The sequence below is a fragment of the Homalodisca vitripennis genome, chromosome 2 (genome assembly GCF_021130785.1).
Source record: "Homalodisca vitripennis isolate AUS2020 chromosome 2, UT_GWSS_2.1, whole genome shotgun sequence".
Classification (NCBI taxonomy): domain Eukaryota; kingdom Metazoa; phylum Arthropoda; class Insecta; order Hemiptera; family Cicadellidae; genus Homalodisca; species Homalodisca vitripennis.
Window position 1 is genome coordinate 107,380,895 of NC_060208.1, and position 13,668 is coordinate 107,394,562.

Here is a 13,668-nt window from a genome sequence, read left to right on the forward strand (position 1 = left end):
CATGGTAATTATATTGTGTAGATATAGTATTTGAAAATTCATTATTTTTCTAAGAAAAAGATCAATACTACTATGTTTTCCCATTAATTTGAATTTTTTTAAATAAAATATATAATAATTTCTAAAAATGTTTATAAAATAATGTGTCTGAATTAAAAAGATATCAATTTACAAGTGGAAGTAAATGTCAAAGAAACAAACAAACCTGAGGGGATGGATTGTATCCCAAGCATTTCCAGCAGCCGAGTGTCACAGCCGTGTAGACAGCCTACATGTTGGGTGGGGTAGTACTGTCCCATGGCTCCTGGCTGAAATGTTATCTTCAGCTGCTTTACATCAGGACCACACTGTAAATATACAGGCATGATCCCTGCGACCACTCTGGAACTACTTTTGTTTTAACTCTGGAAGACTTAAATGCCACATTTGCTGTTATAAGCGAAATCATAGGTGGAAGTCTGGTACTGTTTCCACAAAAAATTTTGAAAATGTATGGTCTCAAAAACTCTTTCAAGCACAAACACAGTTAAAAAGCTAATTTTATTTTGATTCATGAAAAAATTATACCTGCCGATTTACAATACAACTTTTATTTACAATTGTCACAAATATTTGGCTTTGAATTCACTGCAGTGCAAGAAATCATAGCTAATTTAATTGGGAAAGAAATCACAGACATAATAAAGTTTAAAGAGTGCTCTTCAAATACAGTTTTAATTTGACTGCCGCTGCCGCACAAGAGATCCTAGTTGAAACAACAAATCATATGTTTAATAAAATGTTTAAATTAAAATACTGTCTTGCAAATACAGATAATTGACTACATTGCAAGAGATCTGAAGTAATTAAGTAAAGACAACAAATTGTAAAATGTAATAAAATGCACAACATTAAGCAGTGCCATACAAATGTAGTTTTAATCAGACTACAGTGCAAGATATGTTAGTTAATTTAGTAGTGGGGTTCATGATGACATGAACCCCATCCGCAGGATACACATGATCTTTTACAACTGTCGTTGTGTACCCACTGATATACACTTGACTTTCATAAAGCGAGTTGTGCGCAGTATGGGGTATATTATTATCTAGACTATTGTGTACCTCATTGGGTGCACGATTTTTTTTTTTGCTGTGCAAAATTTCAAAGCCTATATACTTTTTTGTTATACTTAGACGTTTAGTGTAAAAAAAAGCATTGCAATTTTTTTTTATCATTATTATTATAAAATTTGACAGCATATAAAAAAGTCAGGAAATTTGATGTTGTGAATGGGTTAATATAATAAATAAAGCAACTTTCCATTCTATTAGTTCGAACCTAACATTAAATTTAAAGATTTTTATAGGCTTTCATTCATTGCTACAGCTCACTGATTCTCCTACTGAACAATATCCCCTGACCAGTAGAGCTCTTGAAATATCGTGTTTAAAACACCTCTGGGGACCACACATGAGGTCATAGTAAGGACAACAGGTTTTTGAACATTTTCCATTGTTAAGTGAAAGACTGCATAGAAATAAAGTCAGTAGCCTTTCACTTTCTCTAGTGTGTACGTGTGTGTTTAGTGCGCTTGTTCTATGCAGTAACATAGTTGGTACTTCCTCTAGTCATCCAGGACTCTCAGGTATATGCTTATCTTTTTGATATACAATTTGTTCTGTTGTTAACATAGCACAGGTGACAGTATTCCAGAAACCGACTTTCAGTAGGCTTTTGACGAGTGGCAGACATGCCGAACTAAGTGTATCGATGTAGAAAGAATGTATTTTAGGATTGTATTTTTAGGAGTAATTGTAATGACGTCGGGGACCAGAAAAGAGGTACTGAAAAAAAGATATATTACAATTAAAGTGCTGGTGGTAATAATTTAGTAAAACAATAAAGAAAGGCAAGTATGAACTGACGTTCAGAGTCACTACTTCTTTGATTTTGCCAAATGAGAGGTATGTGATGCCCAATTATTGAATGCCCAATTATGCTTTAAATTTCATAAAAGAATTAACTGTATGTAAAATTGTGCCCATCAAGAATTAAATTATCACACCATTATTTCCACAAGCACATAAAATATTTGTATAACTATGATAACTTATCATAAATGAGCAGAATAATAATTTCTGCTGATCTCTCACCTCAGGACATGTTGAGTCAGCGATCTCTAATCCGACTATGCTGGATGGCAGCCAGAGAACACAGCGACACTGCGGGTAGCCCTGACAGCTAAGGTAGAAGCTGCCATTTGGTTGTCTTTGTTTCACCACAATGTTACACCGGCAGCGCTGACATCTAAACAGACCTATACCTTGACTATATGCTTGACTTCAAGTTTAAATTGAAATCTTTTTTATCTACATAATCTTCAAGTTATATATATACTGAAAATGTATACATCACTAACATTAGGTCTATTATTTCAATACCACAAAAAGTTCCATTGATAATAACCAAGTGACCTCATACACAAGTTACCTACTTGGTAACAGATTGAGGTATGTTGACTACCACTTCATCTGCTGCAACTGCTACAGGTCTAATATTGAAGTATTGGGCTAGGGCTGTGTCTATCTTCTCTGCCTGCAAAGAGAACATTGGATTACTCTTCAATTGTTATAATTCTAATATTGAAGAGATAAAAATACAATACAACATGATAAGTCAATAACTAGAGTCCTGTTTGTGCACAGCAACACACATCCTTTAATCAGACTAAATTTGTGAGCTGTGTCCATACATTGAACCAATCACTTCATAATCTGCTTACTCACATATAGGAATATTGAAATGAAAACAATGTTATTGGAATTGTATACATTATTAAAATGCATTTTTTCAATCAAACTAAACACTTTCAGTGAATTATTCAAGTACAAGGCATTTTTTTAGGTAAGTAGCGTTTTAATATATAAAAAAATCTAACTTTTTGTAAAAATTTTATTTTTATATGAAAGCCCACATTTTATATACTTTTTTTACATAATTGCACCAATATTAAAGCACTTATACTATTACCTATACCTAATAACAACCTCTTGTATACTGTCGTCATAGAAGATGCCACCTTATTAACACCTACTGCAATGCAATTATTTTTACACTATTGTTTTTATGGCACTGATCTTCAAGATGGTTCTTTTGATGAAAAAACAGAGATGGTAATCACTAGATGCAAATTTGGGGCTGTTTGGGGATTCTCAAATTGTTCCTAGCAAAATGCTGTGATATCTTGATTTTTTTTTGCCACACATAGACAGACATTGTCATACTGCATAACATATTTCCCAATTTAGGGATGACAACAAAACAATTACTGCTGGTTTTATAGTTGCTATTTATTATTAATACTTGCTGTTATACAGGGTGATTCATGAAGATATGCTTTGAGAGCTCATTCTTCATATAAAAATAAAGAACGTTTATATTTTATATATTTAATCACTGGTCCAGAAATGCTTTGTTAGCAAGTTACGGCTAGCGAATATTTTGCCTGGATTTCAGTTCCCCATGTAAAACAAGGTCTTCCCAAAATTCTGGTAAGTTAGATTAAGGAGCAAATTCAATAGATATTTATAGTTTTTGACCTGACAAATTAAATAAAACGATTCCTAGAACTCTAAGTTAAATCGTTTGTGAGAAAACAAGTGTTAAATGAAAAAAATGGAGTGAAAAACTTTTTTTCATCTTTGGGCAACAATAACTTTGTTATTTCACCAATAAACAGATCAAAATGTTTAATAAAACTCTCGAGATCTGGGTGTCCAGTTGTAAAGGAACCGCTGCAGTGGTTGAATTTCAAAATGGTCCTTACTTAATAATCATGCCTCATATGAAGGTAAATAAAGTAAATATTCTATGATCCTTAAATTGACCTGATTGGCAAAGCTAGAAATCAAAAACTGATAGGTTCACCTTCATGTTTGTCTAGACACAGTGACAGATCTACAAATAAACTAAAAGAGTGGTCTTTGATTTGTATTTTACCTTATAAAAAATCAGATTGACCAACATAATTTCCCTTGTTTACTCAATTTTGCATTAAAAATAAGACTCTTTTCAAATAGTTTTCAAACTGAATTAAATAATATGTCAATATTTGTATCTAATTTTAAATGTTGGATGTTCCCACACCTCCAACCAGCAGTGAAATGTAGCTCATACCTGCTCCATTGCAAGTTGGAAAACTTCCTTATACTTCACTATCTGCTCAGCCAACACGATCTGAGCATCTTTCTCCCCATTGCTGATCCTAAAAAATAAATTTGTTTGTAAACACATTGTTATATTGTTGTAAAAATGTCCTACTTTTATTTATTTATTTTTTAAATTAGGTATGCATGACTAAACTAATATTTTAACAGAATTACTAAAGAATAGTTATTTCTGAATGATATCCTTACTGTATTATTGCACATAAAAAACTGTATTATTGCTTTACAATGTTGCTAAATTGATTTAAAAATAAAGAGATTCATATGAAAACTGTATAATAGAAAACTATTCTCTAAGAACTGACTAAATAGTCACTGAAGTATAATATAATAAAAGAACAGTTCTTACTTAATCATGGATGGTGTAATATAGATCTGAATTTTTAAAAGCTGTACTGAATAACCAAAAAAACCTTTCATGTCAGACTGAATAAAAAAGTTGTATTTAAGTTACTACAGAAAATAACAATTATTAAATAATTAAATTATTACTTATCACAATAGCAAAAGACCAGTAGGGATAGCTAACTAATTGACAAAAAATCTTCACATAAAGCTAAATCACAAGGAACAATCCTTACTGAACTCATTCACCAAAGAATAATTGTCACCAAACTGAAAGAGATAAGTTCTCACCTAACTAAATCAGCCTCCAATTCTGCGCGTAGATGAGGTTTGCTCATATTGAACCCCATACTGTCATATCCATCCACAAGACCAATCCCTAGATGACCAGGTACAAAGTAGATGTTGTTCTCCAGTCCCACATACTGCCGACTTTTAATCTTTTCAATATGTTCAGCATGTGTTGCATCCGTTCCTGGGAACAAATTTAGTTGTGCTCAATTTCGATATGATTACACTTTTCGCACCATGAGTTAATTTGATGAGCCATTTCCTCTTCCACATAACTGATTTTTATGATAAACTGGATTCAAGCAAACATTTTGTAAGCAAGGCTACAGCCAGTGGGTGACTTTGGATTCAAACAGGGTTTGTGAGAACAGTAGGATAGAATAGAACTTGGAATCCTTGAAAGTTACACTGTTGATAAACTAACATTTCAGAAAGTTGTGGTTTTGTCTTTTTTGAGAACAGTAGGAAACAATTATAACGTGAACACTTACATCGCTGTTGTAGCAACAATAACACAGCACTTCAAAAATCCTGTTACAGAATGTTGTGGTTTTGTCTCTTGTGAGAACAGTGGGATAAATTGGAACAAAGGAATCCTTACGCCACTGTAATACCAAGAGTAACTGTAATACTAAGAATAACACAACATCAACAATACTGTGATTTTCTCTGTCAGAATTGTTCATTAATTACCTGGTTTATTTTTAGCTCTACATACATTAATTTTTATCTTGAATAAACAATCGGATGTGAGAAAAATAGCCTCTCTACAGCGCTTTAAAGAGCAAATAAAAAAAACTTGATTTGCCTAAAACTCCTAAACTATTACTATAAACCTTGAAAAAATATCCAAGAATAAAGTTTTAAAAATGCATTATATAATCAAAATGAATTATAACATTAAGTCAAAAGTGATTATAAAATATAGAGTGTTACATTACAAAAAGTAAACTTTGATGTCAGTTATTTTCCAATATTAAACTTGAATATTGGAAAATGACAGAAATTTTTCTAAGTTTTCAAAATTAATTTTTAAAATAAACCAAAAAGTAAGAATGGTCCTGCTTTTATTGTTTTTCATAAGACTTATGAATTCAAATGTGCCAAAACTGGAAGTCCCGGTTTCATATCTCCAAATTTTCAAATAAAAAACCATGATATATCCCACATTTTTTAAAAGCTATCTATTTGACAGAAATATTACAGTATAATTTGTTTACAAAAATATTTTACCGTTTTAAAATGGCGAACCAAAACATAACAAAACTGGAGTACACAAAAAACAGTCTACTTTTTAAAGTTAATCCAGCTACTAATTAACCGCAAAACAACGAATTTGTTATTATTAACAGAGTCATTATTACGAATTTGTCATTATTATAAATTATTATTATGAGTTATCATCGGAAATTTCTTGAATAACATAAGTGACAGCAAATTTTACAGTTGCCAGTCAGATATGACCTACACGGATGTTAACATATTTCACTCACCAATGCCGTGTTTCTCCATCAACGCAATAAGATCCGCCTCCGTGAGCAGTTTCGGTGGAGCCGTCTCCCCATCAGTCATATCCAGTGTGGTTGGCTGGAAAACCTGACCCTGCTGGTAGACATGCATCTGCCTGTCAGACCATGTCTCGTACGGGTAAACATCCAAATAGTTGCGGGCCAGTATCATCAGCCCACTGCCTACAAACTGGAGGAAATCCAGATAAATTCATTACTGTCACATACCATTTTGGTCAGTTTAAGGTTTTGAACAAGAGTATAAAACACAAATTTAATACACATCTACAAATGCATATCAATGTATGTATAACAATTCTACTCAACTCCTTTTTGGTAAATAAAAAAATGTACAAATTTAGAACTAATATACAAAGAAATATAAACTTTTATAATTTGATTTTATGTTTGGCCACAATAACTAGACTTTAGCAAAAGAAAAAAATGTTTGTAAGCAAACAATTAAGAAATATTTGTGTTATTTGTATATGTTTTAGTAAACAAACAAAACTCATCTTACCTTTTCACCATTGATATCAATTTGAACAATTGTTTCATGGCCCTGAGCATCTTTAGACACACAAGCCAAGAAATGTCTCACCACAAACTCATACACTTTTGCCTCATTCCCTGAAACAATCAATTAGTCCTGAGAGGTTTTATCCACAGTACAACAGAGCACTCATCTCAACTTGCAGCAGTCATCAGATTGGCACAGGTGCTCAATTTAACATTTAGCCCTAAACCTCCTCCTTTAAATTAAATTTGTTAAATTTGACAAAAACTGATGGTTCAATTCTTAAAAATGAAAACAATTATGTTATTTCCTACATAATTTAAAATGCACTTTTACCCCAAACATTTCAGTGAAGAAAATAAGTAATGATGTCCTATTATTTTCAATATTTTATTTTGTTATTTTACCAGAAAGCTAATGTAGGTATTCTTGTTAGACAAATCAGAACACTTAACTATTATCTTCTAGAGAAATTGTTAAAAGTTTTAATTTTAATGTCCGTTTAGTTTGCACGTACTGTTGTATTAATTTGCATTGTACTCAGAGTCCTAAATTAATATTATTTAAATATTATAGTATAATGAAATTTTTAGTATTAGTGATTTGAAAGAAAAGTCTTGAATTGACTTGAAACCCATTTTCATTTTGAAACTGCATTGGACTTTATACGAGGGCTGTTTTTTTTTTCAACTTCCGATCGTGCCGCTAGATGGCTGGCCGAGCGGTATCGGCCAGCAATGCGCGGCAGTCGACTGCGCACCTCTTCCACTACAACCTCACTCATTTTCAGACGGCCGACGCCATTTCCAATTTATCTAGCGACACATAAACATGGCTACCATGATAGAATCTCCCGCCAAGTGTGAGTTGAGAAGTGTCATTCGTTTCTTGCAAGCTGAAGGGTTATCTGCAGCAGAAATTCACTGTAGAATGGAACGAGTATACAGTGAAAGCTTTATGAGTAACAGTGCAGTGCGTGATTGGTGTAGGAAATTTAAAGATGGACGAGTTGACATTCATGATGAAGGGGGCCAAGGACGAAAGTCGGTCGCAAACGAAGACCTTGTTGATCGAGTTGACCAAAGCGTAAGAAGCAATCGAAGGTTTACGATTACGGAGCTATCCAATCAGTTTCCTGAGATTTCAAGGTCAGCCCTATACTCTATCGTAACTGACAAGTTAGGCTACAAAAAACTTTGTGCGCGATGGGTGCCGAAGATGTTGTCTGATGACTACAAAGCTCGGCGAATGGCGTCAGCAACGTCTTTTCTGAACCGTTATGAAGCTAATGGCGAAGATTTTTTGATCAAAATCGTGACAGGAGATGAAACATGGGTTCTGTACGACACCCCAGAAACGAAACAGCAGTCCCAACAATGGATGCATTCAAACTCTCCTAACAAACCCAAAAAATTCAAAAAAACTTTCAACAGCAAAAAGATTATGGCCACCGTGTTTTGGGATCAAAAAGGTGTATTGCTTGTTGAGATTTTAGAGCCAGGTACCACAATCAATGCAGAAGGATACTGCGGTACGTTACAACATTTGCGGAGAGTTATCCAGAACAAAAGGAGGGGAATGCTTACATCGGGAGTAGTGCTCATTCATGACAACGCCCGTCCTCACAGTGCTGCTTTGACAAAGCGTCTTCTTGACGATTTTAAATGGGATGTTTTTGACCATCCGGTGTATAGTCAGACTTAGCGCCGAGTGACCTTCTCCCGGAACTGAAGAAGATTCTAGGAGGGCAGAGCTTCCAAACAGACGACGTGCTGCGAGACGCCGTGAAAACCCATCTCAAATCACTGGCGGCAAACTTCTATGAAGAAGGTATTAAGAAGCTTGTACCCAGGTATGAAAAATGCCTCAATTTAAATGGCGATTATGTTGAAAAGTAACTAATAATGTACCTAACTTTTGATAATAAATTTATTTAACTACTCTCCCTAGTTTTATTTTTATACCACATCGGAAGTTGAAAAAAAAAACAGCCCTCGTATATTTAAGCAAAACTAGCTGACCTGGTTTAGTTTGATCAGTGGCCCAAATGCTATTGTCACATGTATGTGTGTGTGTGTGTGTGTGTGTGTGTGTGTGTGTGTGTGTGTGTGTGTGTGTGTGTGTTTTGACAATAGCACAAATATGTGATATTGATCAAATATGTATATACACACAGCTTAATTTCATTTTGTATGAGTTTTTAATACAAAACATCAGATAAATATATTAATTTTAATAATAAACAAATTTGCATTTTACTATTGTAGTTGCAAATTTTTATTTCACATTTAGATTTGAATATTTAATGGTAGGAACATGATTACATATATTGAAGTTCATTATTTTGGTAACAGATTTTCAATCACTGACCTCAAAAACCCTGGTGTAATAAAATGTTCATAATGATTACCAAATATTTTCATTACGTGTACAATGTTTACATTACCAGGCATCACTGTACACTGGTGAGAAACACAAATCAGTGATTGTGTTTGGATTCACATGCTTTTGAATAGTTAAAAGATTTATTTAAACGAATTTCTAAAACTTAAAATATAGTTTTATTAAATTTTTTTGTCACTCATAATTTGCAAATCTGTTCTTTTTAGGAAAATTTATACTTTTCATAACCTTTTTTAGTTTTAGTTTTTTAGTTACTTTGATGTGTAATTTTCCAATCTTTACAAAATGTCTTACATAATAAGATGCCTAATACACCACACTTTGTATTTGTCAATTTAAAATGGAGGGCATTAAATGTTTGCTGTAAAATTGCACGAATACAAAAATGTTCAAAAGACATATACACTATGAAGATCCATCTTCACTTAACAGAGATGTTAAACCAAAACTGGTAGACCCAGTAATGCATATCCAATTATAAAGGTGAGTGAGTGTAAGGGAACAGAGCTATATCATGTCATCTTGAATCACAACTAATCAATGAACAATATGGTTTCTTTATTATTGGCCGATTTTTGAAGATGGCGTCAGATTATCATAAAGCTGGCAGCCTAGCTAAAAGACCCCATACTGATCACTGGTCATATTTATTAAGTGAATATGCACTACTGGCCCTGCCAGTTTTGTTTTGACTTTAGCTTGTACTCGTCTTAGAAATGTTTTGACGATTGTGAATGAGACACTTAGATAACAGTCAAGACTATGGCTGTATATCTCAAGATAACATTTTTGGTATCTTATCTATCAAGATTGGGTAAAAATAATTTACAAAATGGAATTTATCATTATTATACAATCAATTTAGCCCTTTGAGTGCCACCTATTCATATATAGGCACACTAGTAGTTACAAATACGTTTTACTATTGATATATAGACAGCGGCAGTAAACGCAAGTATGGCCATGTCTTGATATATAGGTGAATAGTATTTTTAATCAATCAGAACTATCGTAAATACTTTGTTTAGCAAACTAAAAACTATTAATGTTAATAATTTTAAAACTTCTTCTCAAAAGTTGTATTAAATATAAATCTAATTATATATAATGTTTGTTATATTATAGTTTGAAAGCCAAATATAGCCAACAATTATGAAGTAACTCATCTACCCGTAGGTCAAGTAAGTAAAAAGTAACAGGTTGAGGGATTCAATTATATTGCATAGTAGTAACATACTAGCGTACCTTCCAAGTCATGAGCAGCTTTTGTAGGGTGTATTGGAGGATGGGCCTGGTCTGATTTTTTACCCTGCCTCGGATTTGGCCCCTCATTCAAAACTCTTCTGGCAAAATCTGAAAAACCATTCAATATTTTCTTAATGATAACTAAGTCTATGTTTATTATACCTCGTGCCCATATGTATACAGTACGACTCTTCTTTCATTATTTTTAATGACTGAGGATAGAAATATTTACTATACTTTAAGGAACATTTTTCATTACAAGGTGTTTTTGGTAGGAGGTAAATATTCTCTCTTCCAAAACTAGCGGCAATATTTTCAAACTCATTCAAAAGCATAATTTTATGTTCTCTGAAGTAAATGTTCTCTCTGTACTCATTAGAGGGCAAAAGAAAACTTTATAAACACCAGTATTACACAACAGAAAACTTGAGTCTATTCATACACAATACTAATTCCCCTAAGCAGTTATTAACCCTTACCGAGCCAATGACGTTACTAGACGTCATGCCTAAACTAGCGCTAAAAGCCAACGACGTCCACTGACGCAAAATCAATTTTTTATTTTAATATTATTTAAAAGCATTTCTGGGTAACAAACTTAGTAAAAACTGTTAAACAAGGTTTATCTAAACAAGAGACAACCGTTCGTGTCTATTTTGAAGGTCATGGCTCTTGTTCGATCAACAAAATAGCGGGCGGCCGGACGTTCATAGTCTCCCGCAGAGCCAACGACGTCTACTGACGCGCGCTCAGTCCCCCTGTAGTCTTCCGTGAGGTTAGATGTTTATTCGCCCTTCCATTTTCGATCCGCGTATTTATCTTTTCAATTTTGATGTTAATCAATATTTTTGATCAATGTGCAGTGTAGTTTATGTATTATTATCGTGATGCAGGGCTTTATTGTCAAATTTTTTTTTTTAGTTTATTGCTTTTATTTAATTTGTATATATATAAATTTTTACTATATTCTTTATATTTTCTCTAAATTACTATATGCTTGTTTTTTGTAAAATATAAGAATAATTGTGTTCAACTATTGTTAATTTTATATATGAACACATACAATGTCAAAATTATATTTTTTCAGTGAAATTATGATTTTACCATTTTTTTCGCTGTAAATTAACAATAAAGAGTGAAAAAAAAATTTTGTCATTTTTTACCTCTTATGTTATAAGAATTATAAAAAAAAATTGGTTTTGGTATGTGGGAATTTTTTAATTTTTAAGGTGTATGGCTCTTAGGAGTAGTTTTGGTTATTTATTTGTGGCTCGCTAAGGGTTAAACTTTTTAAATGTTTAAGCCATTCATGGTTTTTGACATAACATTCAATGTGATTGTATAAAAGTGTGCTACTTACATAATATTACACTTAGTTATATTGTTCCTGTTTTATTCAGTTGTCTACCGTAATATTTCCCAAGAAGCATTTCTAGTTTAACATGTTTACTTATTTGTCTATGTTTCTAAAACAACATAGTTTAAGGTACAAAAAGAAAGCCATTAAGGGGTTAAAGACAACCAGAAACAAGTTTGATAGTTACTACATACTCCAAACAAACCAGTCTAATAAGACAATGGCTGTAAGAAAATGTTCAAACAATAAATGTGTAGCAAAACAAAGCATGTCATATTAATTTGCACTAAAAACTAACTATTTATTTTCAAAATTTTGGATAATTTGAACATTTTTCACGGTTCTTTGAAATTTGTATTGTTTATTATAATAAAATGGATGGTTCATTTTGAATTTTGTTTTGGATAAATCAAAATTTTTAATGTTCATCATACATACTTCCTGACCTAGATTCTTAAAACTAAATGAGCAACATTGCAATGCATCATCTAATACTGTACATGACTATACGTGTAGCAGACTGAAAAAAGTGAACCACTTTTCATTTGTTTATATGAGAAAGTTCTCTCCCTGCCAAACCATTCACTCCTTCTGTTTGATTTCTATGAATAAGTAATGTCTAAATGCTTTGTGCTTTTATGGTGAGCACAGCGTCAAGTGTCTTCTTAATTGGGATGTTAGAAACACAATTCACCACCAGAGTGTGTACAAAGTTGTGATGGTCAACCCCTGAGGTCTGTAAAATAAGCATTGGAACTGCGGTTAGGGTGACAACTGTCTCAGCATCTCAGTGCCCTTATCCCTAATAAGCCAGCTTTAACTATTTGCCAATTTCTGCAGATAATAAATTAAATTATACTCTTGATTTTGACTCGGACAAAGTTACTTACACACTTGAATCCAATAAATTATGATGACCAATGTTCAATTAAATTGATTTGTCCTATCCAATTCAACACTTCTTCACTCCTGACCTTTCCACAACACATTAAATTATGTTTTACTGTAAATCATCCATAGAAATAGATCATCAATCGGCCAGCCATACACCCTGCCAACACCTCTCCTGCTCACCCTAATAATTTACACCATATTCATATTCATCGGCTGACCTAGATAATTGAAATCTTATGCTAATATTCATCAGCCCTGAAGCAACGCTGGTCCTGCCCAAACACTGACTGCGCTGTGGTTCATACCACATGTGGTTTGGTCACCACAACCTACCAGGGTTCCTAGTGGTCACAGAGACAATATGCAAAATTCACCCTTGAATGAATAATAATTGACCACGGTAATCTGTGACCATCTGACAATCCAAGTCAGATGCAGTTTGTTTTACAAAATCTCACTATAAAAAATCACATTTTTAAAATGTACACACTAATATACACTACAAAATCTACAAAGTGTAGCAAATTTGTACATAATCATCAATGGACAGTTGCTATGATCAAATTAAACATTTTCAATGTCTTTGTGTGTGGAATATATAAAGACACCTTGTGTAATTTGGAGTGTATTTCAATGTCTTGAATAATCTAGAATGAATGGTGATGCTACTTCCTGACTAATCTTACCTCCCCAATGTCTATTTTCTGTCTGCATCTCAACCAATGGTACAAGATTCAACTCTTTGGGGAATATATTAGTTTCAGTTCTAGGATAACTAATAAAGCCTTTCGTATAGAGTTTCTCTGCTGTGGCCATAGCGATTTTTGCATTCAGTCGTAGTTTGCGAGATGCTAGCTTCTCAAATTCCTGTAACAATGGAAAAAAGCTCACAGTAAATTT

General features: G+C 33.1%; 1 protein-coding gene across 1 annotated transcript in view; it reads right to left on the minus strand.

Moving 5' to 3' along the window:
* Positions 1-13,668, minus strand: part of LOC124354530 (DNA topoisomerase 3-alpha) — a 57,599-nt gene that overhangs the window by 30,202 nt on the left and 13,729 nt on the right. The window contains exons 7-15 of the mRNA XM_046805057.1: positions 13,455-13,635; positions 10,518-10,625; positions 6,873-6,982; positions 6,338-6,542; positions 4,845-5,028; positions 4,159-4,246; positions 2,477-2,577; positions 2,136-2,289; positions 206-347 (exon numbers count right to left, since the gene is read on the minus strand). Of these exons, the coding sequence (XP_046661013.1) occupies positions 206-347; positions 2,136-2,289; positions 2,477-2,577; positions 4,159-4,246; positions 4,845-5,028; positions 6,338-6,542; positions 6,873-6,982; positions 10,518-10,625; positions 13,455-13,635 (1,273 nt within the window). The remainder of the gene's footprint in view (positions 1-205; positions 348-2,135; positions 2,290-2,476; positions 2,578-4,158; positions 4,247-4,844; positions 5,029-6,337; positions 6,543-6,872; positions 6,983-10,517; positions 10,626-13,454; positions 13,636-13,668) is intronic.